Consider the following 21,037-nt stretch of genomic DNA (forward strand, 5'->3'; position numbering starts at 1 on the left):
CAAGGCGACGTTGAATAAGCTTTTCAAATAATTTACAAAAAGTAGAAGTGAAATAATATCATTTGGAAGAGCCCGCAAGGTGTCAGAATCCGCATCGTTCGAAACATTGGTTCTCATAGGAGAATTCCTATTTTGAAATGATCTAACTGCTTTCCAAGTCCTTTCAGGACCAGAAGGAGAAGGACAAATATTACTAGAAAATGCAATAAATGAGTCCTTCTTCTTCTTCCTCAAAAACCATTTGACCTCATTATCCACATCCTTAAAATTGTTCCTAGATTCCAAACTCTGATTATTAAGCCATGACTTCCTTGCAATTTCTTCTTCGAATGATTGCCCTCTCACACTCAGAGTCCCACCATAATGGTTCCGATTTTCTTTTACCTTTATGATTCTTTGGTAAAAATGCACCATTGTTTTCGAGTACAGATATAATAAACGAAGTAAAATCATCATAAATTTTATCAGGGGAAATTTCAGAGTTTAAGGAATCCTCAAAATCACCCAATGAATCATTTAAATCATCCCCCACCTTAGACTAGTTAACATTTTTAATATTACCTAAATCAATTGGAAGTTGATACAATAATTTTTGGCCAACATCAAAGGTAGCTAGAATCAAAAGATGATCGGAATTGTAGGAATCTTCGGTGACTTCGAAGGAAGACTAAAAGATAATCGGTTTAGAGACTACAATCAAATCCAAGACATTATTTGTTCTACCCGAAGGATCCACTCTGGTAGGAATAGAATCACTTAATGAAATAAGATTATAAGTGTCAAATACTCTTGCTAAGTCTAAACCTCTTGAAGAATCATACGTGGAGCCCCACGAAAGAGAGTGTGCGTTAAAATCACCACAAAGAATAACAAAGATCTGATTAGGCACACAGTTCATTAATCTAAGCCAATCATATAAAGAAATCTGTTTTGCAGGAGGAGCATAGACAGCCAGGATCAATCTCTTACCCAAATGGGTACCTATAGTCACTCCAACAACATCAAAGAACTCCGAAAAGTCATCCTAAAGATGAAATGGATTTGTGACTATATTGTCCCTAACCAAAATCAATATACCACAACCTGCAAGAGAACCATCCTTCCTATCCCTTCGATATGTGCGGTATCCATAGACTTCCCAAATGGGCAGTCTTTATTCAGCCAAGTTTCCGTAATAGAGAGGATGTCAATCTTCCTGCGATGCAGAAGACTCCGACTTCGGGTTTTTTTCTGAAAACACTCCGTGCATTCCACGTACCAATACAAAATGACTGTTTATTATTAGACATTTCAGCGGAATATAATATCAAAAGCAAAGCAAAGAATAAAATGAAAAAGTAGAAAAAGAACAAAAATCAGAACAAACAATTAAACATCGAAAGACTCTTCTTCTTTATAAAAAAAGAGAAATTCAATCTCTTTATTTATTTCTTTAAAAAGAGACTAAGAATCCAAAAAATAATTAAAACAAATACAACAAACAAGATTAAGGACCTTTTTTATTACTATCATCAGTCTGACTGAGATGAATTAGAGTATTAGCAGCTTCAAGCGAATGATCAGAATTATTCGAAGATTCTGGATCGTCTAGTAACGGAGTCTTAGAAGCTAATTCAGAGACTATTAAAGGATCATTATTCTGTAAGATCTGACCTTCAGCAGATTGACCATTAGGATTCATTATATCAGGATTTTGATTAATTTGAGAATTGCACTCTTTGGATTCAGTTCTAGGTGACTGAACATTTGTTAAATTTGCTAAAGCTCTAGTGGCTCTTCTTTTAATAGATTTAGCACCGTTATTTAATTACAATTATTTAATTGTTTTTACAATTACAATTATTTAATTATTTAATCACAATTGCACAAAAATAGCCAGATTTTTGATACATTTTACAAACAATCTAGTATAATACAAAACAATATATTATCTAATTTATCTTGTTACAGACGTTCCTTCTGGGTCTAACATAAAAAACAAGTCCCAATATTTATTACTCTCCATGTTATAAAATTTTTCAAAATATTTCATATATTTAAATCATTTTCATTATTTCCCTCACAGCATAGCACTAGGATATTCTGAATATTCGGGTGTTGTGAGGGTCCACTTTTAAAACATACTATTCATCTTCTTTTTCGGTCACAGTTTTAAATAAACCTGGACATAATTCTTGAATATTGTTGCAGGAGAGAATTCAGCAGAAGGTGAGTATTCTTTATGTAAACTGATGTTACATCCTAAAGGATAAAACAGTAATAGTATAATTGTAGTTTAGTTATCACGGTCTATATATGTTAGATATCAGAATAATGACAATGTTATAATTTGTAAACTCTTACAGATTTTATTCATGTGATTGATGACGGTATACACAATTAATAATATTTTTTTCTATAACATTATTAAACCTCTTTTACATAAATATAGATTTTTGATAGACATTTTACAAACAATGTAGTATAACACAAAACAATATAATATCTAATTTATCTTGTTATAGACGTTCCTTCCGGATCTAACATAAAAAGCAAGTCCCAATATTAATTACTCTTTATATGTTATAAAATTTGTTTGAAAATATTTCACATATTTAAATCATTCTCATTACTCCACTTGTAAAACATAATACATATCATCTTTCATAATTTCACGCTGTTAAATTACCTGAGACATAATACTTGAATATTTTTCAGGAGAGAATGCAGAAGAAGGTGAGTATTCGTTATGTAAACTAACCCAGTGGGCACACTTATTCAAAAGACATCCAAAGGATGTCTTTTTGCGGACGTCTATTGGACTTGTACAAAAGACGTCTTTAAGACCTCTTAAAGACGTCCCATAAATAATGTTTTATGTCTTGACCATTAGATATCTTAAAGACGTGTTTTACATTCAACTTTTGAAAATAGAAAAATTTTCATAAATAGGAAATATTATTTTCTAAGTTCAACTTGGAGTTAGTTTGAGAAACTTAAAAAAATAGTTGACATTGAATATAAAATTTATCGCCGCCAGTCTGGCATAAAATTTTGAAAAACAATTTTTTTCAAAACACATTTTTTAAATGCATATTGATGCATTTACTAAATCCTCTAAATGCAACCCAAAAAAAGTAATCTCCTGTTTTGAGAAAACATCCTCTTCTAGTATCCATCCAATTTTTCCTCTCAAAACAAAAGTATACCAGTGAGAAATACGTCTAAGAAGTTAGACATCGAATAAACGTCGTTAGAATTTTCATTTGTCAATGGGATTCCACTTGAATGTAGTATAATTTTATTCTTTAGAGGTTGATAATAATAATTTTAAATAAATTTAAAAAACTGTTTTTTCTCAAATGAATTTATAATTGAAATTTTATCTTTAACTCGCTGCCAAATTTACAATTTTGTATATTTTTATTATTTTTCAATAAAATTTGGTATGGACACACTTTATATTATTCTTTTCGAGGATATACGTTTTAAAAATTTTTATGTTTGTTTATAAACAAACTATAGTAGATTGTGCAACGAGTGGAGAACAAGGGCGATTTCCCGCGAGCTCGAAGTTTGCTGCGCAAGCGTAGCGCGCGCAGCAATCGAGCGAGCGAAAATCGCTGTTCTCCACAAGTTTCACATACTATTTTGTCCAACAACTGCAAAAATTTTTTTTTATGAATAATAAATTTAAACTATTAATTTTTCAAAATTTTAAGTTGAATTTACTCTTTATTTATCGAAATCAAAATATTACAATGATGTTATAGCAATAACTGAGAGTGAAACAAAATCTAATTTTGAAAAAAATTTTGAAAAAAAATCTAAAAATTAAAAAAAAATTTTGAAAAAATAAATATCTTGAAAGTGTCCCCAAAGATCCTTAGAGTGTCCTCAAAATTCTGTTCCTAAAATGTTCTAATTCTAATATAAAATAAAAAATCGATTAATCAATTTCTCATTCCACCACTGGACAAACCACCAGTGGGGAAATGACTTCATTTCTCCACTGGCCAAACCACCAGTGGGGAAATGTACTACATTCCTCCATTGGTGCCTAGCGTACAATAGCTCTATTTCCACGAAGGCGTTGGACAAAAAATATTTATTAGACAACGGTAAAATTTCAACTCCATAATCTTTGAACGCTTCGTTTAACAAGGAAATTTTGAGCAAATAAAATCTTTCAGTGAAGAAGTTGTTCAAAATAGTACAAAAAAGTTTTCTGAAAAGTAATAAATTATAAAAATTAATAGAAAAAATTCTAACAAAGTTTAACTTTTCTCGCGTGGAGGACTCTAACGAACCGAATTTCTATATCTGCGGCGGAGCCAGCTAGGACTGTCTGTTTTGTCATTTCACAGCATATGGAATAATGAAAATAATTCATGTTTCTATAATAACAATGAAAAATATTAATAAATATTAATAAAAATATAAATTTGAAAAAAATTTAATAGATGTCGTGAACACTTTTTTTCTGCTATTGTATAAGCTAAAACTTTATTTTTAAAAATAATGAATTAATTAAATACGTAATTAATATTTATTATTTTAATGATATTTTTTAACGATAAATCATATAATTTAATAATTAATTTTTTTCTATACTGAGTGATATAAAAAAATATTCGTAGAACAGGATATAACCTATTCACTTTTTGCTCAACTTAAAACTCTGAATATCAATTTGTTTTAGGTTTTCGGCAGTTAGGTGACGAAGGAACTACAACTTCTCCCAAGGTTCGCATATTTTTAATTCTTATAAGTGAAATTGAATAATACACAATTAACATAATTATTTTTCATGCCACTGGCAATGAAATACAAATTTATATTAACCCTTTAAAAACTAAATGAGGAATTGATTTGCATAGGGATGTTGATTTAGAATCAGTGACTCTAATTGCATGAAAGGGAATTATTAATTGTATGGATGACTTATGTCTTTGTGATTTGCGTACATTACTCTCATATAATATAGTTGAAGAAATATATGTTTACCCTACTTCTCTAAAATTGATATTATGAAAAAATACACTGATCACTGACAAAAACAGATATTTCAGAATACTCTATCAAGAAGTTAGAATATCCTCTACATCCTAAATATATGGATGCTATCAGAGTAAAAACTAATATCTTCCTCGTCACTAAAAAAGAGTTCTTACCGAACGAACCGTCTCAAAATGAGATATCTTTTATTGCAGTGTATATATAATTTTGTATAATTATTATTTAATCTTCTTCGATTTTTGGGTTAAACTGTTACAGAAATGGGATATTGATACCAGTTTTGAAAATTTAATTTACATAACAAATCTGCATAATAATGATCCAAAAATAATGACAAAAGAATTAATAAGAATAATCTTAGGTGAAAATAAGATAAAAAATATGATAATCCAGCGTGAAAAGAATTCTGATGAATTGTATAGTCTTATACCTGAGAAAGTTCGAAAGTTTGTCATCGGTAAGTTTTTCACAATAAAAAATCATGATTTATTATTATTCTTTTAATATGTTGAGTTTAAGATAAATGATTCAATTTCAGATTATGTAAACTTACAATTCAATATAAGAATTAACGAGTCAACATTTAAAGACGCAGTAAATCAGTTATTCAATGATATTCGCGAAAGAAATCAAATCAATGAAGTCATTTCAGTTGACTCAAGTTCGTCGGAGGAAGAAAATAATATTCAAAGTGTGACAGGTAAGCTACAGTTTTTTCAAGTGTATAATTTTTTATATTTCGCCTTACTGTAAAATATACGCTACTTTGTTCCTATAAGACATTTTTTAATTGTTCCTCAAATTTTTTATTGATAAGTAATACTTTTCAATAACATTATTGCATCTTATTTACATTATACATATAGATTCTTGATAGACATTTTACAAACAATCCAGTATAATAAAAAACAATAAATTGCACGCCTATCATATTTCATGTTTATCATGTTATAACATATATAGTAAACTATATAAAAAACATGTTATGTTTCTTATAACCAATTGTTATTTTTTTAAAAAACTAATATAAACAGAGTATAGAAAATCAAAAAATTAGTCCAGTAGTATGATAATAACTTCAAAAATTACTACTATCCCTATTAAAAATCCCCACATGGGATCATGTGTCAAAAAGCATGTTAAAGCCCGCTTCCATTAAGGAAACCATGTGGATTCCGATGTCAAATCATACAGGAAATTGAGTGACGATTTTAGTTAGGATTAGGCATGGGAAATTTCACATAGAATCTTAAATTAGATTTTTCATAGGATTTTATATGAAAATTGATTTACATGGGATTTTACTTGGGAATTCACATAATTTAATTTCTACGTAAATTCCCAAGTAAAATCCCATGTAAAGCCCAACGTAGGAAACCATATGGAATCCTACGTGAGATCCCATATAGTTTCCTTAGTAATTGATTACTGTAGCTCCTATACTTTCACCGCCAGATGGCGAAAATGCCTTCTCTCACCGTTGAGATGATTCTGGAAGTATATATAAGAGCTGAGAACCTGTAGCACAGAGGAAGTGTTGCAAATAATCGAATTTATTCACTTTCTGATGACTAATATTGTATTGTAACAGACGTTCCTTCCGCATCTATCATACAAATCAAGTCCCAATATATATTACTCTCAATATTATAAAATTTTTTGAAAATATTTTGCTGTCTAATTTTTTTATCATTCCATTCGTAAAACATAATATTTATCCTCATTCTTGGTTAAGTTGTAAATAAGACCTCAACAATTTTTAAATTTTGTTAAAGGAGAGAATACAACAGAAGGTATGTATTGTAACGCGGCATTTTATTTGCCGCGTACAAATTAATATTCCTTAAATAATAGACTTTAAATTTTATTGATTCACGTCAAACTGAGAATCAACAATCATTTTCTCCCTCTGAGAAAACTTACTTTAAATTACGGGTCATACGAAGTGACAAAAAGGCGAAAGTCCATCGACGAGGACATCAGCTGTCAAAACACTGGCTGCAGCCATCTTGCGAACCGGACGTTGTCGCGCAGTGCCCCTCGCGGAGACTAAACGAACTTTCATGAACTCTTTTTCGACGGTCGATAAATGACCTGAATTACTTACTGTCGCGCATCGATTACCTACACGGAAAGAAAAAGTCCGTCAACCATTATTGGATTAGTATATTACTTTGAGACGGGACTCTTTTTCCGTTGATGGTTACTTAACTTTACTTAACGATTGAAAACGAGTCATGGATTGATTAGAATGCCAGTATGTGACCAATTGTTTTAGATTTAATGCTGAATTGTTATCAATGGCTGTTTGAATGTTTACGAATCATTAGTGAAAGTTTGTGAAACGTTAGTTGACTCGTATTCTAAATCGGTGCTCTTCACTAGCGCATTGTTGCGCAGTGTACCGATGCGCATTTCTTCTGGTTTCTCTATAGTCCATGTGTTTTTGCTGTCTGCTATACATATCCCTATATACTATTATGTGTAATGTGAATATTTAACTTAACTAATCATTTGCAGTTGAATTGCGTCTAGAAATTGACCTCGATGAAAATATATTTTCTTTTATATTTCTCGCTAATTAAAAAGTAGTTATTAGTGCAAAATCATTTCTCACAAGTTGTGAAAAATTTTGTTATTTGGTATATAAGAACAGTTCGCTTCTAAACATAAAGTGTTATAAGTGTGCGTTTCTACGTGTAGTTATTATAAGTGCGAAAATGTGTTGGTCTAAAGCGTCTAAGAGTGTAAATAAAATATCGGAACTGTGCAACGATAAAAATGTGTTCATTCTGTACCAAATAGTGTCTAAAATTAGGGATAATTCTGAAAGAAGTTGAATTTTTTGAATGCTTTTGATAGTCATAGAAAATTTAATAGACAGTTTTCTAAATTTTAGTGAACGAGTTTTATATATTGATGACAGTTTTCTAAATTTTAGCAAGCAACTCGTCACTGATTGTGACTCAAAGTATGTTATCCTTTCAATGATTTTGTGTCCCGTCTCAAAGTAATATACTAGTCTATTAATGATTGACGGACTTTTTCTTTCCGTGTACCGAAAATCTTTGTATCAAGTGCGCGTGAGACTCACCACGAAGCCGAGATGCACGTCTGCTTCAGCGTCCCCGTCGGCCATTCAATTGATTCTCAATTTGGCGTCGTTTAATGACAGGTCGCAGTAGACCGTTTTTGTAATAATTAAAATTTAAATTAAAATAAGTTGTGCCTACTTCTCAAGGATGAGCCGAGGAACAATGCGGGGGCGTCGGCGCATCTCCGGTGAGTCTCAAAATTAAAAATGTGTTGTCTCCTGACGAACAATCGATCAAAAATTAAACGTGTCAATTTCCTTTGTTTCACGACATATCATTTGTGTAACTTTTGAACAGGTCCCGTTTGGACCTGTAATTTCTTGTTATTAAATCAAAAATTAAAAACTAACTTGTGATTTCTCTTACCCCGCGCTCTCCTTGAAAAGATTGAGCTAGCGTGAAATTAATTAAATATTAGGTTTGAATATTTTTCCATAAAATATCTCTGGCGTCGGGCAATTAATTCAACAACAAAGTAACGTGTGTTTTTAATTAGTTTGTTGATTCGGAAGTAAATAAAAATAATTTCTTAAAATAAAATAACCTCATTCAGAGTAATAAAGTTAACAATAATTTCAGAAATATTAACAACACTAGTAAGACATCCGTTATAGTATATATAGCATTATATATATACATTATGTAATCAAATGTTACATCCCGAAGGAGTAAACAACAGTAGTAAAATTATATTCCAGTAAACATATTCTTTATAATTATGTTACATAACATAATAGTGACAGTGTTACAGTTTTTATTCTATTACAGATATCAAGGACGTGATTTATGACGGTATATTCATTTAATAAAATTGTTTTCTATAATGTTATTAATTCACTTTTATTCTACTGGTCAAAATTGAGAGACCACTCATTTTCAGGCGAATGAAAAACGTTTTAAAACATAAGATTTATTGAAACTAAAATTTTTTTCTGTTCATTTTTTGATAGATGATAAAATTTTGAAAAAAACAAGATATTTCAGAAGTCGTTTGGCCAATAATTCATTTAGATATTTTTAAAAAATCGTCATTTTCAATGTTTTACAAAGATTTGAATAACTTCTAAAATAATTAACGCTTTTTAAAGATCTTTGGCTTATTTTAAAGGTCATTTGTTACACTATAAGAATTGCTTATAGGCATTAACGTGTAATTTTTTTCATAGAAAATGCAGACTAAAAGACGAAAAAATCCATATTTTTGACTTTTTAAAATAATAATATTAAACAATTTTTTAAAGCCTTCAAACTTGCTATGTTTCTAAACAGTGAAAAAAACATTTTTTCGTAAATTTAATGTAAAATCCCCAAAAATCAATATTTTTTTACCGGAAAAGTCTCGTTCTCTTCACAAACGTTCAAAGAATGAAACCTAAATGTTTAATTAAAAAAAATCATTTTTAATATTGTTCAGTATATCTGAGTATAGACTCAGGCGCGAGTCCCTTCGAAATTGCTCTATAAAATTAATATAGAAGCAGATAAATATAAAACTAAATATATCGTTGGAAAGGTAAGGAAACAAGCTTTCAAATGATGTGAATATCGAGTCTTTAAATTTATATACCTGGGCTAGGTAGTCTCTTAAATAAAGCGAAAAGCGTCCTGCCGGCAGGACCGGGCTTCGTCATTCTGTGACTAAAAATTATGTAAATTTTTGGAAAATTTAACTTCTTTAAACTACCCAGTACTTAGTTTTGAACTTACAAGCTCGATATTTATATGCGCTGAAAGCTTGTTTCGTTACCTTTCCAATGATATATATCATTTTTTATTTATCTGAATCCATGTTAGTTTTCTTTAGTGATTTCGGAGGGACTCACCTGAGTCTTTTTCGTCCTGCCGGAAGGACGTTGGACGATCTATCACTAAATAAGCCTAAGATCATTTAAAAGCGTTCATTATTTTAGAAGTTATTCAAATTTTTGTAAAATATTGAAAAAGACGATTTTTTAAAAATATCTAAATTAAATATTTGCCAAATGACTTCTAAAAGATCTTGTTCTTTTCAAAATTTTAACATCTTTTAAAAAATAAAAAGAAAAAAATTTTAGTTTCCATACATTTTATGTTTTAAAATGTTTTTCAATCGTTTGAAAATGGGTGGTCTCTCAATTTTGACCGGTAGTGTACAAATATGTGGGTCAGTTCATTATATTTCACCTGAAGCCGTTGCGGCCTATTTTTAAAAAAATCTCATAATTTGTAAAAATAATATTTAATATCCATAGAATTCATTTTTGAGAATTCTTTTATAAAATTTTTTGAATTAAACTTAGAATTTTTATTTTTAAGTTGAGTTGCACAGTAAAAAGGTTAGATTGACAGTTATGAAAATTTAATAAAAAATCATGGAAATAATTTAGATAATACAAATTTCTTGATTAATATTTGTTAAAAATGAGCTAATTTACTTGTATAAATAGATTATTATGTAAACATACCTAAAATAATAGATAAAAATTGATTTTAAAATTTACCTATGAAATTTCAAAAGTCACTACATTTTATTTACACTTTTCTAAAAAGTTTATAAATATTAATAAATTTATTACTATTTAATGTAAAGTATTTTTAATGTACTTTCATAATATGTGCTAACTTTTTAATTTTATAATATACAAATATAAAAAATTTTACGTTTAATATTGAGTGTTTCATGATTTTCAGTGATTTTAATCACTTATTTCTTCTCAGGTGCAAGACCAAAAAATCCCATTTTTGTCTTAATATTAAAGTTTGATCTTCTTTTCCATTCTATTAAATTTTGGTGATGGAGAACAAATTACTTTTCAGTTTAAAAAATCTGCTGAAAAAACGAATTTGTTGGTTAAAATGCAAGTAGATTTTTGCAAAACTATTGAGATAGCCAACTTCAGTGTTATAAAATTACCTGCATTTTAACCAACAAACTCGCTTTTGGAAGCAGATTTTTTAAACATGAATAAAACTACAAAGTAGCTCGTTCTCCATCACCAAAATTTAATAGAATGGAAAAGAAGGTCAAACTTAAATATTAAGACAAAAATTGGATTTTTTAGTCTTGCACCTGAGAAGAAATAAGTGATTAAAATCACTGAAAATCATGAAACATTCAATATTAAAGGTAAAATTTTTCATATTTCTTTATTATAAAATTAAAAAGTTAGCACATAATATAAAAGTATATTGAAAGTACTTTACATTATGTAGTAATAAATTTTTTAATATTTTTAAACTTTTTAGAAAAGTGTAAATAAAATGTAGTGACTTTTGACATTTTATAGTTAAGTTTTAAAATCATTTTTTATCTATTATTTTGGGTATGTTTACATAATAATCTATTTATACAAGTAAATTAGCTCATTTTTAACAAATATCAATCAAGAAATTTGTATTATCTAAATTATTTCCATGATTTTTTATTAAATTATCAGAACTGTCAATCTAACCTTTTTACTGTGCAACTCAACTTAAAAATTAAAATTCTAAGTTTAATTCAAAAAATTTTATAAAAGAATTCTCAAAAATGAATTCTATGGATATTAAACATCATTTTTACAAATTATGAGATTTTTTTAAAAATAGGCCGCAACGGCTTCAGGTGAAATATAATGGACTGACCCATGTAGATTTTTAATAAACACCTTTTAAACATTTTAGCCTAATAGAGAATAATAAATTATTTTGTTACAGGCTCACCTTTAAGATCTTACGTACAAAGCAAGTCCAATATTTCTTACTGTCACTATAGAATAACAAGTTTTTAAAATATGTTATATTTTTCAATCTCTCTTATAACTCCATTTATAAAACATAATAATTATCCATTTTTTGGTCGCACTGTTAACAGGAACATTTTATAGATAAGGAACCTGCACAGGAATTTGTCCCAAAAGCCCGTACTGGAACTGAAAAAGTTCGTCTGGATTTTCCACATGGAAATTTACGCAGAAATCCATGAGGAGATTTGAAATAATTCACATGGAAATCCACATGGAAATTTTCCATTTCTTCTATTTTTAAATATTTTCAAAAATAAACATCAAATTCGAATTCTGAGACCCCAAAGGGGTCTCACTTACTACTTTCTGCATTTTTAAAGAGGTTTTTGTTCATATTTGGAGTTTATTAAGAATATAAAAAAATCCATGCGGAAATCCACATGGCAATCCATGCGGATTTCATGTGGATAGTTTCAAATCTCCATATGGATTTCTACCTGAAAAGTCCATGGGAAAATTCAGGCGATTTTTTTCAGCTGGGAAAATCCCGTACAGGATCCTGATCGGGATCCTGTACGGGAATTTTAAGCTGGGAAACGTCTAAAATGTTTGTTGTTTAAAAAAAGCGTTTAAGGAAACCCCATTTGAATTTTGATTCTTTATAAACAGGTTGCCAGGAAACTGTCTCTCCTAATAGCTAATACAATATAGTATAACTTACTATATTAACACTTTTTATACAATATGAATTTTAAAAGTTCTGCTTTTATTTTATTACAGATGTCATGGACGAGATTAATGACGGTATACATAATTAATATGCTTTTCTATAACATTATTAAATTATTTTCCATACATATAGGCTGTTAATAGACATTTAACAAACTGTATTAATACTTTTTATACAATAAGACTTTTAAAAGTTATGCTTTTATATCATTACAGATCTTACATACGTGCTTTATCCAGGTATACACAATTAATATACAAAGCAAGTCCCAATATATCGAGCAATATTATATGTTACTCCAGTATTATAAAATTTTTCTTAAATATTTCACACTATTAAATCTTTTTTATCCTTCTATTTGTTAAACATACGACTTATATTTATTTATTAGCTTGATTTCGTTGTTAATTATACCGGTAGTGTTGCATGTCGAATGAGTCTCGATCGACAACTTCTCGTCAAAGTCGAGAATATCGACAAAATAACAATGAAAACAATTGAATTTTGTAGTTTCATCTTACTTCTTTTATGAAAGAAGACGAAAAAACAAATGACATCTATATGCTCGACATGCATCACTTATACCGAGAGCCGTCGATAAATTACGTAAGGTCACTTAAGTGGGGGTGGGTGGAAAATTTTTCTAGATTATTAATAGACATTTTTTAAACCATCTAGTAGAATAAAAAGCAATAAATAATCTTGTTACAGACGTTTCATCCGGATCTAACATACAAGGCACGTCACAATATTTATTATTGTCACTAATATACCAATTTTTAAAAATGTTTGAATCCTTTTCATCACTCCCATATAAAACACAATAATTATCTTCTATCGTGGTCACATTTTTTAATAGACCTAATAAATATTTGAATATTGTTGCAGGAGAGAATAGAGCAGAAGGTAGTATACCTTATAATACTTATATAAAAGAATAGTGACAGTGTTACAGTTTTTATTCTATTACAGATATCATGGACGAGAGTACTGACGGTAAATGCAATTTAAAACATTCCTTTCTATATCATTATTTAATCTCTTTTACACACATCTAGATTATTAAGAGACATTTTTAAAACCATCTAGTATAATAAAGAACAATAAATTTTCTTTTTACAGACATTCCTTCCGGATCTAACATACAAGGCATGTCCCAATGTTTATTATTATCACTAGTATACCAATTTGTTAAAATATGTCGCATATTCAAATACTTTTTAGCAGTCTATTAAAAAAGAATAATAATTTTTCTTTCTTGGTCACATTGTTTAATAGACCTGAACAATATTTTGATATTGTTGCAGGAGAGAATAGAGCAGAAGGTAGTATACCTTAAAATCTTACATAAAAGAATAGTGACAGTGTTACAGTTTTTATTCTATTACAGATATCATGGACGAGAGTACTGACGGTAAATGCAATTTAAAACATTCCTTTCTATATCATTATTTAATCTCTTTTACACACATCTAGATTATTAAGAGACATTTTTAAAACCATCTAGTATAATAAAGAACAATAAATTTTCTTTTTACAGACATTCCTTCCGGATCTAACATACAAGGCATGTCCCAATGTTTATTATTATCACTAGTATACCAATTTGTTAAAATATGTCGCATATTCAAATACTTTTTAGCAGTCTATTAAAAAGAATAATAATTTTTCTTTCTTGGTCACATTGTTTAATAGACCTGAACAATATTTTGATATTGTTGCAGGAGAGAATAGAGCAGAAGGTAGTATACCTTAAAATCTTACATAAAAGAATAGTGACAGTGTTACAGTTTTTATTCTATTACAGATATCATGGACGAGAGTACTGACGGTAAATGCAATTTAAAACATTCCTTTCTATATCATTATTTAATCTCTTTTACACACATCTAGATTATTAAGAGACATTTTTAAAACCATCTAGTATAATAAAGAACAATAAATTTTCTTTTTACAGACATTCCTTCCGGATCTAACATACAAGGCATGTCCCAATGTTTATTATTATCACTAGTATACCAATTTGTTAAAATATGTCGCATATTCAAATACTTTTTAGCAGTCTATTAAAAAAGAATAATAATTTTTCTTTCTTGGTCACATTGTTTAATAGACCTGAACAATATTTTGATATTGTTGCAGGAGAGAATAGAGCAGAAGGTAGTATACCTTAAAATCTTACATAAAAGAATAGTGACAGTGTTACAGTTTTTATTCTATTACAGATATCATGGACGAGAGTACTGACGGTAAATGCAATTTAAAACATTCCTTTCTATATCATTATTTAATCTCTTTTACATACATGTAGATTATTAAGAGACATTTTTAAAACCATCTAGCATAATAAAGAACAATAAATTTTCTTGTTACAGACATTCCTTCCGGATCTAACATACAAGGCATGTTCCAATATTCATTATTGTCACTAGTATACCAATTTTTTAAAATATTCAAATATTCAAATATTGTTGCAGGAGAGAATAGAGCAGAAGGTAGTATACCTTATGTTACATAACATAATAGTGTCAGTGTTACAGTTTTCATTCTATTACAGATATCATGGACGAGATTAATGACGGTAAATTCAATCAATAACTTTCATTACTTTGACATTATTTAGTCTCTTTTACGTACATCTAAATTATTAATATACATTTTTTAAACAATCTAGTGAAATAAAGAACAATAAATAATTTTGTTACAGACATTCCTTCAAGATCCAACATACAAAGCAAGTCCAAATATTTATTACTGTCAGTAGTATAAGATGTTTTTAAAATATGTAGCTTATTTAAATCTTTCTCATCAGTCTATTTAGTCTAAGATAATTTGAAAAGGATGTTTATAAATTATAAGACATCCCTTTTACGTCTCTCAGATCTTCAAAACACGTCTTTAAGATGTATTTTAGATTTCAGACGTCCTTTAGGATGATTTTTGTATATCTTTTGAACTAGACACCCAGTGGGCAAAAAACCATCATTGTTTTAAAAACGTTCCAAAAACGTTTTTAGAACGTTTCATGTCTGCTAAATAATGTCTTAAAAAAGTGATATGGTTCTAAAACGTTTTAAAAGCAATGGAACGTTTTTGGAACATTATTTTGCAGACATGAAACGTTCTAAAAACGTTTTTGGAACGTTTTTAAAACAATGATGGTTTTTTGCCCACTGGGCATGAAATACCTTATTAGCGTTTTTAAGATCACTTTCTCCGAGACATTATCATTATGGTTTCCGGATGTCCTCGGACAAAAAGGGATGTTTTTAGACGTCCTTGTGACCACTAAGCTGCTTGTTGTCCAAGAATTATGATCAAAAGTCAGATTTGTCTAAATCACAAATACAAATTTCAAATTCATTTATTTTTACTTAATAATATTTCTTCTTAAGATACTAGAAGAAGTAAGAAGCTTACAGATATAAGTTCGCCATTAACGAAGAAGAGTCCTACAACACGTAGTAGAATAAATGCAGAAACGACATTTTTCAAGGTTAATGGCAATTTCATTTACTTTAAGGAAAGCAACATTTCTTAACTAATTTTTGAATGATTAGAAAATAACCGAATATTTTATTTATTCTACAGAGACCTGACTCTTATCCTTATGAAGAGAGGGAAGGGAAGGTAACGTTGCTTAATTTGCTTTTAGAGAACATAATATAGGTTCTTATTATAATCAGTTAGCGTATAGTTAAATTTTCATCACCTGAAGCATAAAGATTTAAAGATTATGGCATCTTATAACCTTAACTTTCCTCTATAGCTTAACCACTTTTTTCTGAATGTTGACTACACTAATGAGCTCTATTCTTCCGTCATTAGTCCCTTATCCACACACAGAATATTAGAACATATTAAATTGGTATTTTAAACAAATAAAATAATGCTAGCTTGTAGGGAGCTAAGTAATATAATAGTATTAAACTAACACGAATTTGTTATTCATATTATACGTTAAAGGTTGAATTATTAAGTAATTCCGGAATTTGGATATATGAGAAGGATCTTGTGTGGATTAAAAGATATTTCAAAACAAAAACAGAAGAGATGATAAGAGAGTTACTAGGAAAATTACTTGGCGAGGAGATTTTGCCGTTAATGATTTGGCGTGACGGTGAAAGTAGAACCATTCCTCAGGAATTGAAAACATCTATTTTTGGTGAGCGATAATTTGTTATAGCTACCTACAGTCTAGTTTACAGTTGCAGTCTATAACAATTACAAGTTTAGCGTTTGCCAATTGTTTTTAAAACTTCACATCAAGAAATTATGTATTTTAATAGATTTTACGAATTTAAATGTGAATACTGGTCATAAAGTGAACAAGAAGACATACCAAGCTTTAGTATTGAAAATTTTAAAAAGTGTAAGAAGCAAATTTAAGAGAGGTAATAATACAAACAGTACATCTTTAATTCAGGAACAATATTTAACATCTTTGTAGGGAAGCTAAAATTTGAAACTAGTTTTAAAGTGCATCATTTGTACTCTATGTACAAAAACATTTCTCGCTTTAATAATTTTATTAAAATATATAAAACATTTATTTCTGACATTTATAGTAAACTAGCTAAACAAATTTCGTTTAATATACTATTCTTACATAAACAAATTTTCAAAATAAGTCATTAAAATTTTTAAAAGAATTGAAAAAAATTATTGCAGGAAAAACTAATCCAAACGATCAGAAATTGAAGGTACATAACACTTCTAGTTTTTTAACCTTTAAGAGTAGCACTTATTTTTGAATATACTATAGAGATAAAAAAATAATATTTATTTGATAGGAACCAAATTTATATCCATATCAAGAAAGGGGAAATAATAAGGTAACAGGTTTTTGTTTCTATTAGAAAAACGAGTTTCAATAATTTTTTTTCTCTAATCAAACATTTGGTTTAGTTAATTTAGTTAATTATAAATTAACAAAAAAGTTTTCACCTGATTATAATTTCAAGATAGCGTTGCTAGAATGATATTAAATTCTCATAATTTCTGAATTTTTATTCTACATTGAAGGTGGAATTATTGAAAGGATCCAACATTTTAATTGACAAAAATGAACTTAAATCTATTAAAAGTGAATTCAACGACAATGCAGCCACCATGATAAGATTGTTATTAGAGAATTTACTTGGCAAAGAGGATATGTTATCCTTCACTTGGGGAGGGCGATTTGGATATACATCTATTCCTTTGGAATTAAAGGAATCCATTTTTGGTGAAGAATAACTTTGCGTTATTTTTTATTTAACTTAAGTTTAATTCTGACAAAATTAATTTGTTAATTACAAGATTAAGTTAATAGATATATAGTATATAACAATCGCAAGGTTAGTGTTTGTAAATTGGCTACAAGTTTTATATTAAAATTGATTTATTTTTACAGAATTTATAAATGAAAATGTAATTCCTGAACAAAAAAAAACATACGAAAATTACCAAACTATAGTCAAAGATATTTTACGCTTCAAAAAGAAATTACAGAAAGGTAATATTACCAAAGATAATTTACCTAGATTTAGCATGGATTCTGGTGTCATGTAGACTAACCAGAAAATCCCATTAATAAGAAAAGAATAGACGTATCTTCATTCTTTTCTTACGAATGGGATTTTCTAGATAGTCAAAATGACACCAGGACCCTTGCGGGATCTAGGTAAATTATCTAATACATTACAAAAAGCATATGTTTAATTAAGCCTCCCAGTTCTAGAACTTACCTGACGCTTGAATGCACGCTCTAATACCGTCAAACCGTCCGGTTTGACGAAATTTTTACAAGTCATATAATTTCTATTTATTCTATCGAATAAACATTCGTATGTCACGAGCTAAAAATATTTGATCTTGGTGTATTAGTACCTGCGTCGGGAGAGTTATAGAATTGGAAAGCTCAATTTTTGAACTCTCTTCGTTTCTTCGTAGAAAAATTAATTTACTTTAGTCTCATGTACTTTAATTAAGATTTATAAAATTTTACAACTCAGAAAAACTTAAAAATTAAAAATTAGTTATTAAAATGTATAAATAAATTTAAAAAATGTTTATTATAGGAAAACCAATAACAGATACACAGGAGCACAAGGTACAAGACGCTTCAAGTTTTTCTAGACCTAAAGGGTTGCATTTAGTTTTTCATTTACTAAAAAACTGTAAAATTTAAAATACACAATATTTACTTTACAGACACTAAACTCATGTCCATATCAAAAGAAAGGAAAGAATAAGGTAACGTAGCATTTTTTTAGAAAGACGACTATTAATAATTCATTTTGTCCAATCAAACATTTGGTTTGATAGGTGCTGTTAATTGGTTTGTTAATTAATTTAGTTAATTATAAATTTAGGAGAATTTTTAAACATCATTAAATCTTTCAGGTTGAATTGCTGAAAGATTCAAAAATTTGGATACCTAAAAATGAACTTAAATCATATGTTAAAAATTTTAAAAATAAACCAATAAAATTGATTACACTGTTATTAGAAAGCTTAATTGGAAAAAACAATTTAAAATATTTCACCATAAAAGGAAACTCTGGTTCTAAACGCTTACCTAAAAATGTCAAAATAGCTATCTTTAGTGAGTATAACAGAAGTCGCAATATCATTAAGATGTCACAACTTTTTATAAAATCAAAATACTTGTTCACCGAAAAAAAAATTTCAATTTTACACGATTTCTCTTCTTTTGCATAATTTTTTCCTCTTATATGTGGGTACTAAATTTTTCTTTTCTAATTGAGAAGATTTTCCTCTTTTATATTTTCTATTAAATAACGCTTTTTAAAGTTTGAAGCTGCATTCAGAAAAACAAAAAGCAACATAAAAATCTTCTTTTTATAACTCAGTCATAAAAACGGCGTTTTTTGGTACTCCGGAGATAAGTAGAAAACTGCCTTTTCTTGAACAGAGCGTCATAAGAGCTCTTATTCGTACGGAGTGCAAATAAGACTACCCCAGAGTACGAAAAAGAAAAATAATGCTACTATAACGTTAGATTAACGTTAACTAACGTTAACTAATGTTAACTAATGCTAACTAATGTTAACTAACGTTATAATCTGATATTAGTGATCAAAAAATGTCGTTAGCCTAAAGTTAGTTAACGTTAGTTAATGTTAGTCTAACATTAGTAGCATTAGCTGACGTTAACTAACGTTAACTTTTCCACCTGGGAATATTTGTATATTGAAAATAAAATGTAAAAATAATTGTTAAGCGGAATTATCTTCTCACTTTGAGATTCTTTTTTGTGTTTCCGAGACAGACCTCAAGATCGATTAAAATTAATGCTTTTGACATTATAATAAAAAACTGGGTGTTCACTCAATCATATCCTTTTTACTATTTTATATTTAGCGTTCTTAAAAACACTGCAAAATTCTATAACTTATGCCAAATTTCTTTTTACAGAATTTGTAAACAAACATGTAAATAAAAATTATAAAGTGACAAATCAAACATTCTACAATTCAATTTCTAATTTCCTAGGGGATTTTCACCGTAAAAAAAATGAAGGTAATGTAACATTAAATTGAAATAAAGCAGGGACCGTCTCGAAAGTTTAATTTCGTTTTAGTGTTTGAGTTGACACGAAACTAAATTAACAAACCCAGTAAAAAAAAAAGTATTCAGAATAGAGAAAAAGTATTGGTAGAGACGTTTGGTGAATGCGTTTTCGCGACAAAATCGTATTGGTGGGTTACGGTGAATACATTTTGCTTACCGTGAATACTTTTTTTTTAAACTTTCGATTTAAAGATTCCTAAGCAAAGTTGAGAATATTTATAAAGAGCGTAAGTGACCTGAAGTATAAAAATGACTATTGCGAGAAGGAAATAAGAAATTTTGAGAAAAAACGAAAAATTAAATGTGATAAACAGATTGTCAAATGTTGATCAATTACCAAATGCTTTTCTGTGCCTACAACGTATGATGATTAAAAGGAACTTTGACGTTACCGGCGGAACTTACTGTTCCACATACATTTACTTGGATTTCTCAAGTTTCTGTCGGTATCGTCAATGTTCCTTTTCATCATCATACGTTGTAGGTTTATCACATTTAATTTTTCGTTTTTTCTCAAAATTTCTTATTTCCTTCTCGCAATAGTCATTTTTATACTTCAGGTCACTTACGCTCTTTATAAATATTATCAACTTTGCTTAGGAATCTTTAAATCGAGAGTTTAAAAAAAAGTATTCACGGTAAGCAAAATGTATTCACCGTAACCCACCAATACGGTTTTGTCGCGAAAACACAGTCACCGAACGTCTCCACCAATACTTTTTCTCTATTCTGAATACTTTTTTTTTACTGGGAAGTGACTTTAGTTTCAAGTCGACACGAAACTAAATAACAAACTGAGTTTAGTTTCGTGTCGACCCGAAACTAAATTAACAAATTAGATTTAGTTTCGTCTCGGCTCAAAACAAAAGATTGAAAAACACAATTATTCAGTGTCAATCACAGAAAAATTGTTTCCCCTGACTTACGTAACT

At 28.9% G+C, this 21,037-nt stretch overlaps 1 protein-coding gene across 16 annotated transcripts in view; it reads left to right on the forward strand.

Annotated features, from left to right (window-relative positions):
• The window catches only part of LOC122500030, a 212,524-nt gene that overhangs the window by 184,275 nt on the left and 7,212 nt on the right, over positions 1–21,037 (forward strand). For 5 of the 16 annotated variants that reach the window (XM_043608711.1, XM_043608710.1, XM_043608712.1 and 2 more), the window contains 27 exons: positions 13,416–13,433; positions 13,500–13,523; positions 13,650–13,676; positions 13,835–13,852; positions 13,918–13,941; positions 14,068–14,094; positions 14,252–14,269; positions 14,335–14,358; positions 14,485–14,511; positions 14,670–14,687; positions 14,753–14,776; positions 14,903–14,929; positions 15,005–15,022; positions 15,085–15,108; positions 15,235–15,261; positions 15,923–16,023; positions 16,119–16,157; positions 16,494–16,692; positions 16,817–16,921; positions 17,199–17,230; positions 17,321–17,362; positions 17,553–17,754; positions 17,923–18,024; positions 18,590–18,621; positions 18,723–18,764; positions 18,915–19,116; positions 19,950–20,054. In XM_043608711.1, the coding sequence (XP_043464646.1) occupies positions 13,416–13,433; positions 13,500–13,523; positions 13,650–13,676; positions 13,835–13,852; positions 13,918–13,941; positions 14,068–14,094; positions 14,252–14,269; positions 14,335–14,358; positions 14,485–14,511; positions 14,670–14,687; positions 14,753–14,776; positions 14,903–14,929; positions 15,005–15,022; positions 15,085–15,108; positions 15,235–15,261; positions 15,923–16,023; positions 16,119–16,157; positions 16,494–16,692; positions 16,817–16,921; positions 17,199–17,230; positions 17,321–17,362; positions 17,553–17,754; positions 17,923–18,024; positions 18,590–18,621; positions 18,723–18,764; positions 18,915–19,116; positions 19,950–20,054 (1,548 nt within the window). Of the gene's footprint in view, positions 1–2,190; positions 2,209–2,345; positions 2,370–2,504; positions 2,532–2,697; positions 2,716–4,681; positions 4,726–5,256; positions 5,456–5,536; positions 5,699–6,773; positions 6,792–8,861; positions 8,886–11,768; positions 11,796–12,577; positions 12,602–12,742; positions 12,767–13,238; positions 13,266–13,415; positions 13,434–13,499; positions 13,524–13,649; positions 13,677–13,834; positions 13,853–13,917; positions 13,942–14,067; positions 14,095–14,251; positions 14,270–14,334; positions 14,359–14,484; positions 14,512–14,669; positions 14,688–14,752; positions 14,777–14,902; positions 14,930–15,004; positions 15,023–15,084; positions 15,109–15,234; positions 15,262–15,922; positions 16,024–16,118; positions 16,158–16,493; positions 16,693–16,816; positions 16,922–17,198; positions 17,231–17,320; positions 17,363–17,552; positions 17,755–17,922; positions 18,025–18,589; positions 18,622–18,722; positions 18,765–18,914; positions 19,117–19,949; positions 20,055–21,037 lie in introns of all 16 variants that reach the window. The other 11 variants (XM_043608716.1, XM_043608718.1, XM_043608722.1 and 8 more) reach the window with 11 other exon arrangements.

Source organism: Leptopilina heterotoma, unplaced genomic scaffold (genome assembly GCF_015476425.1).
Source record: "Leptopilina heterotoma isolate Lh14 unplaced genomic scaffold, ASM1547642v1 Lhet_180, whole genome shotgun sequence".
Classification (NCBI taxonomy): Eukaryota; Metazoa; Arthropoda; class Insecta; order Hymenoptera; family Figitidae; genus Leptopilina; species Leptopilina heterotoma.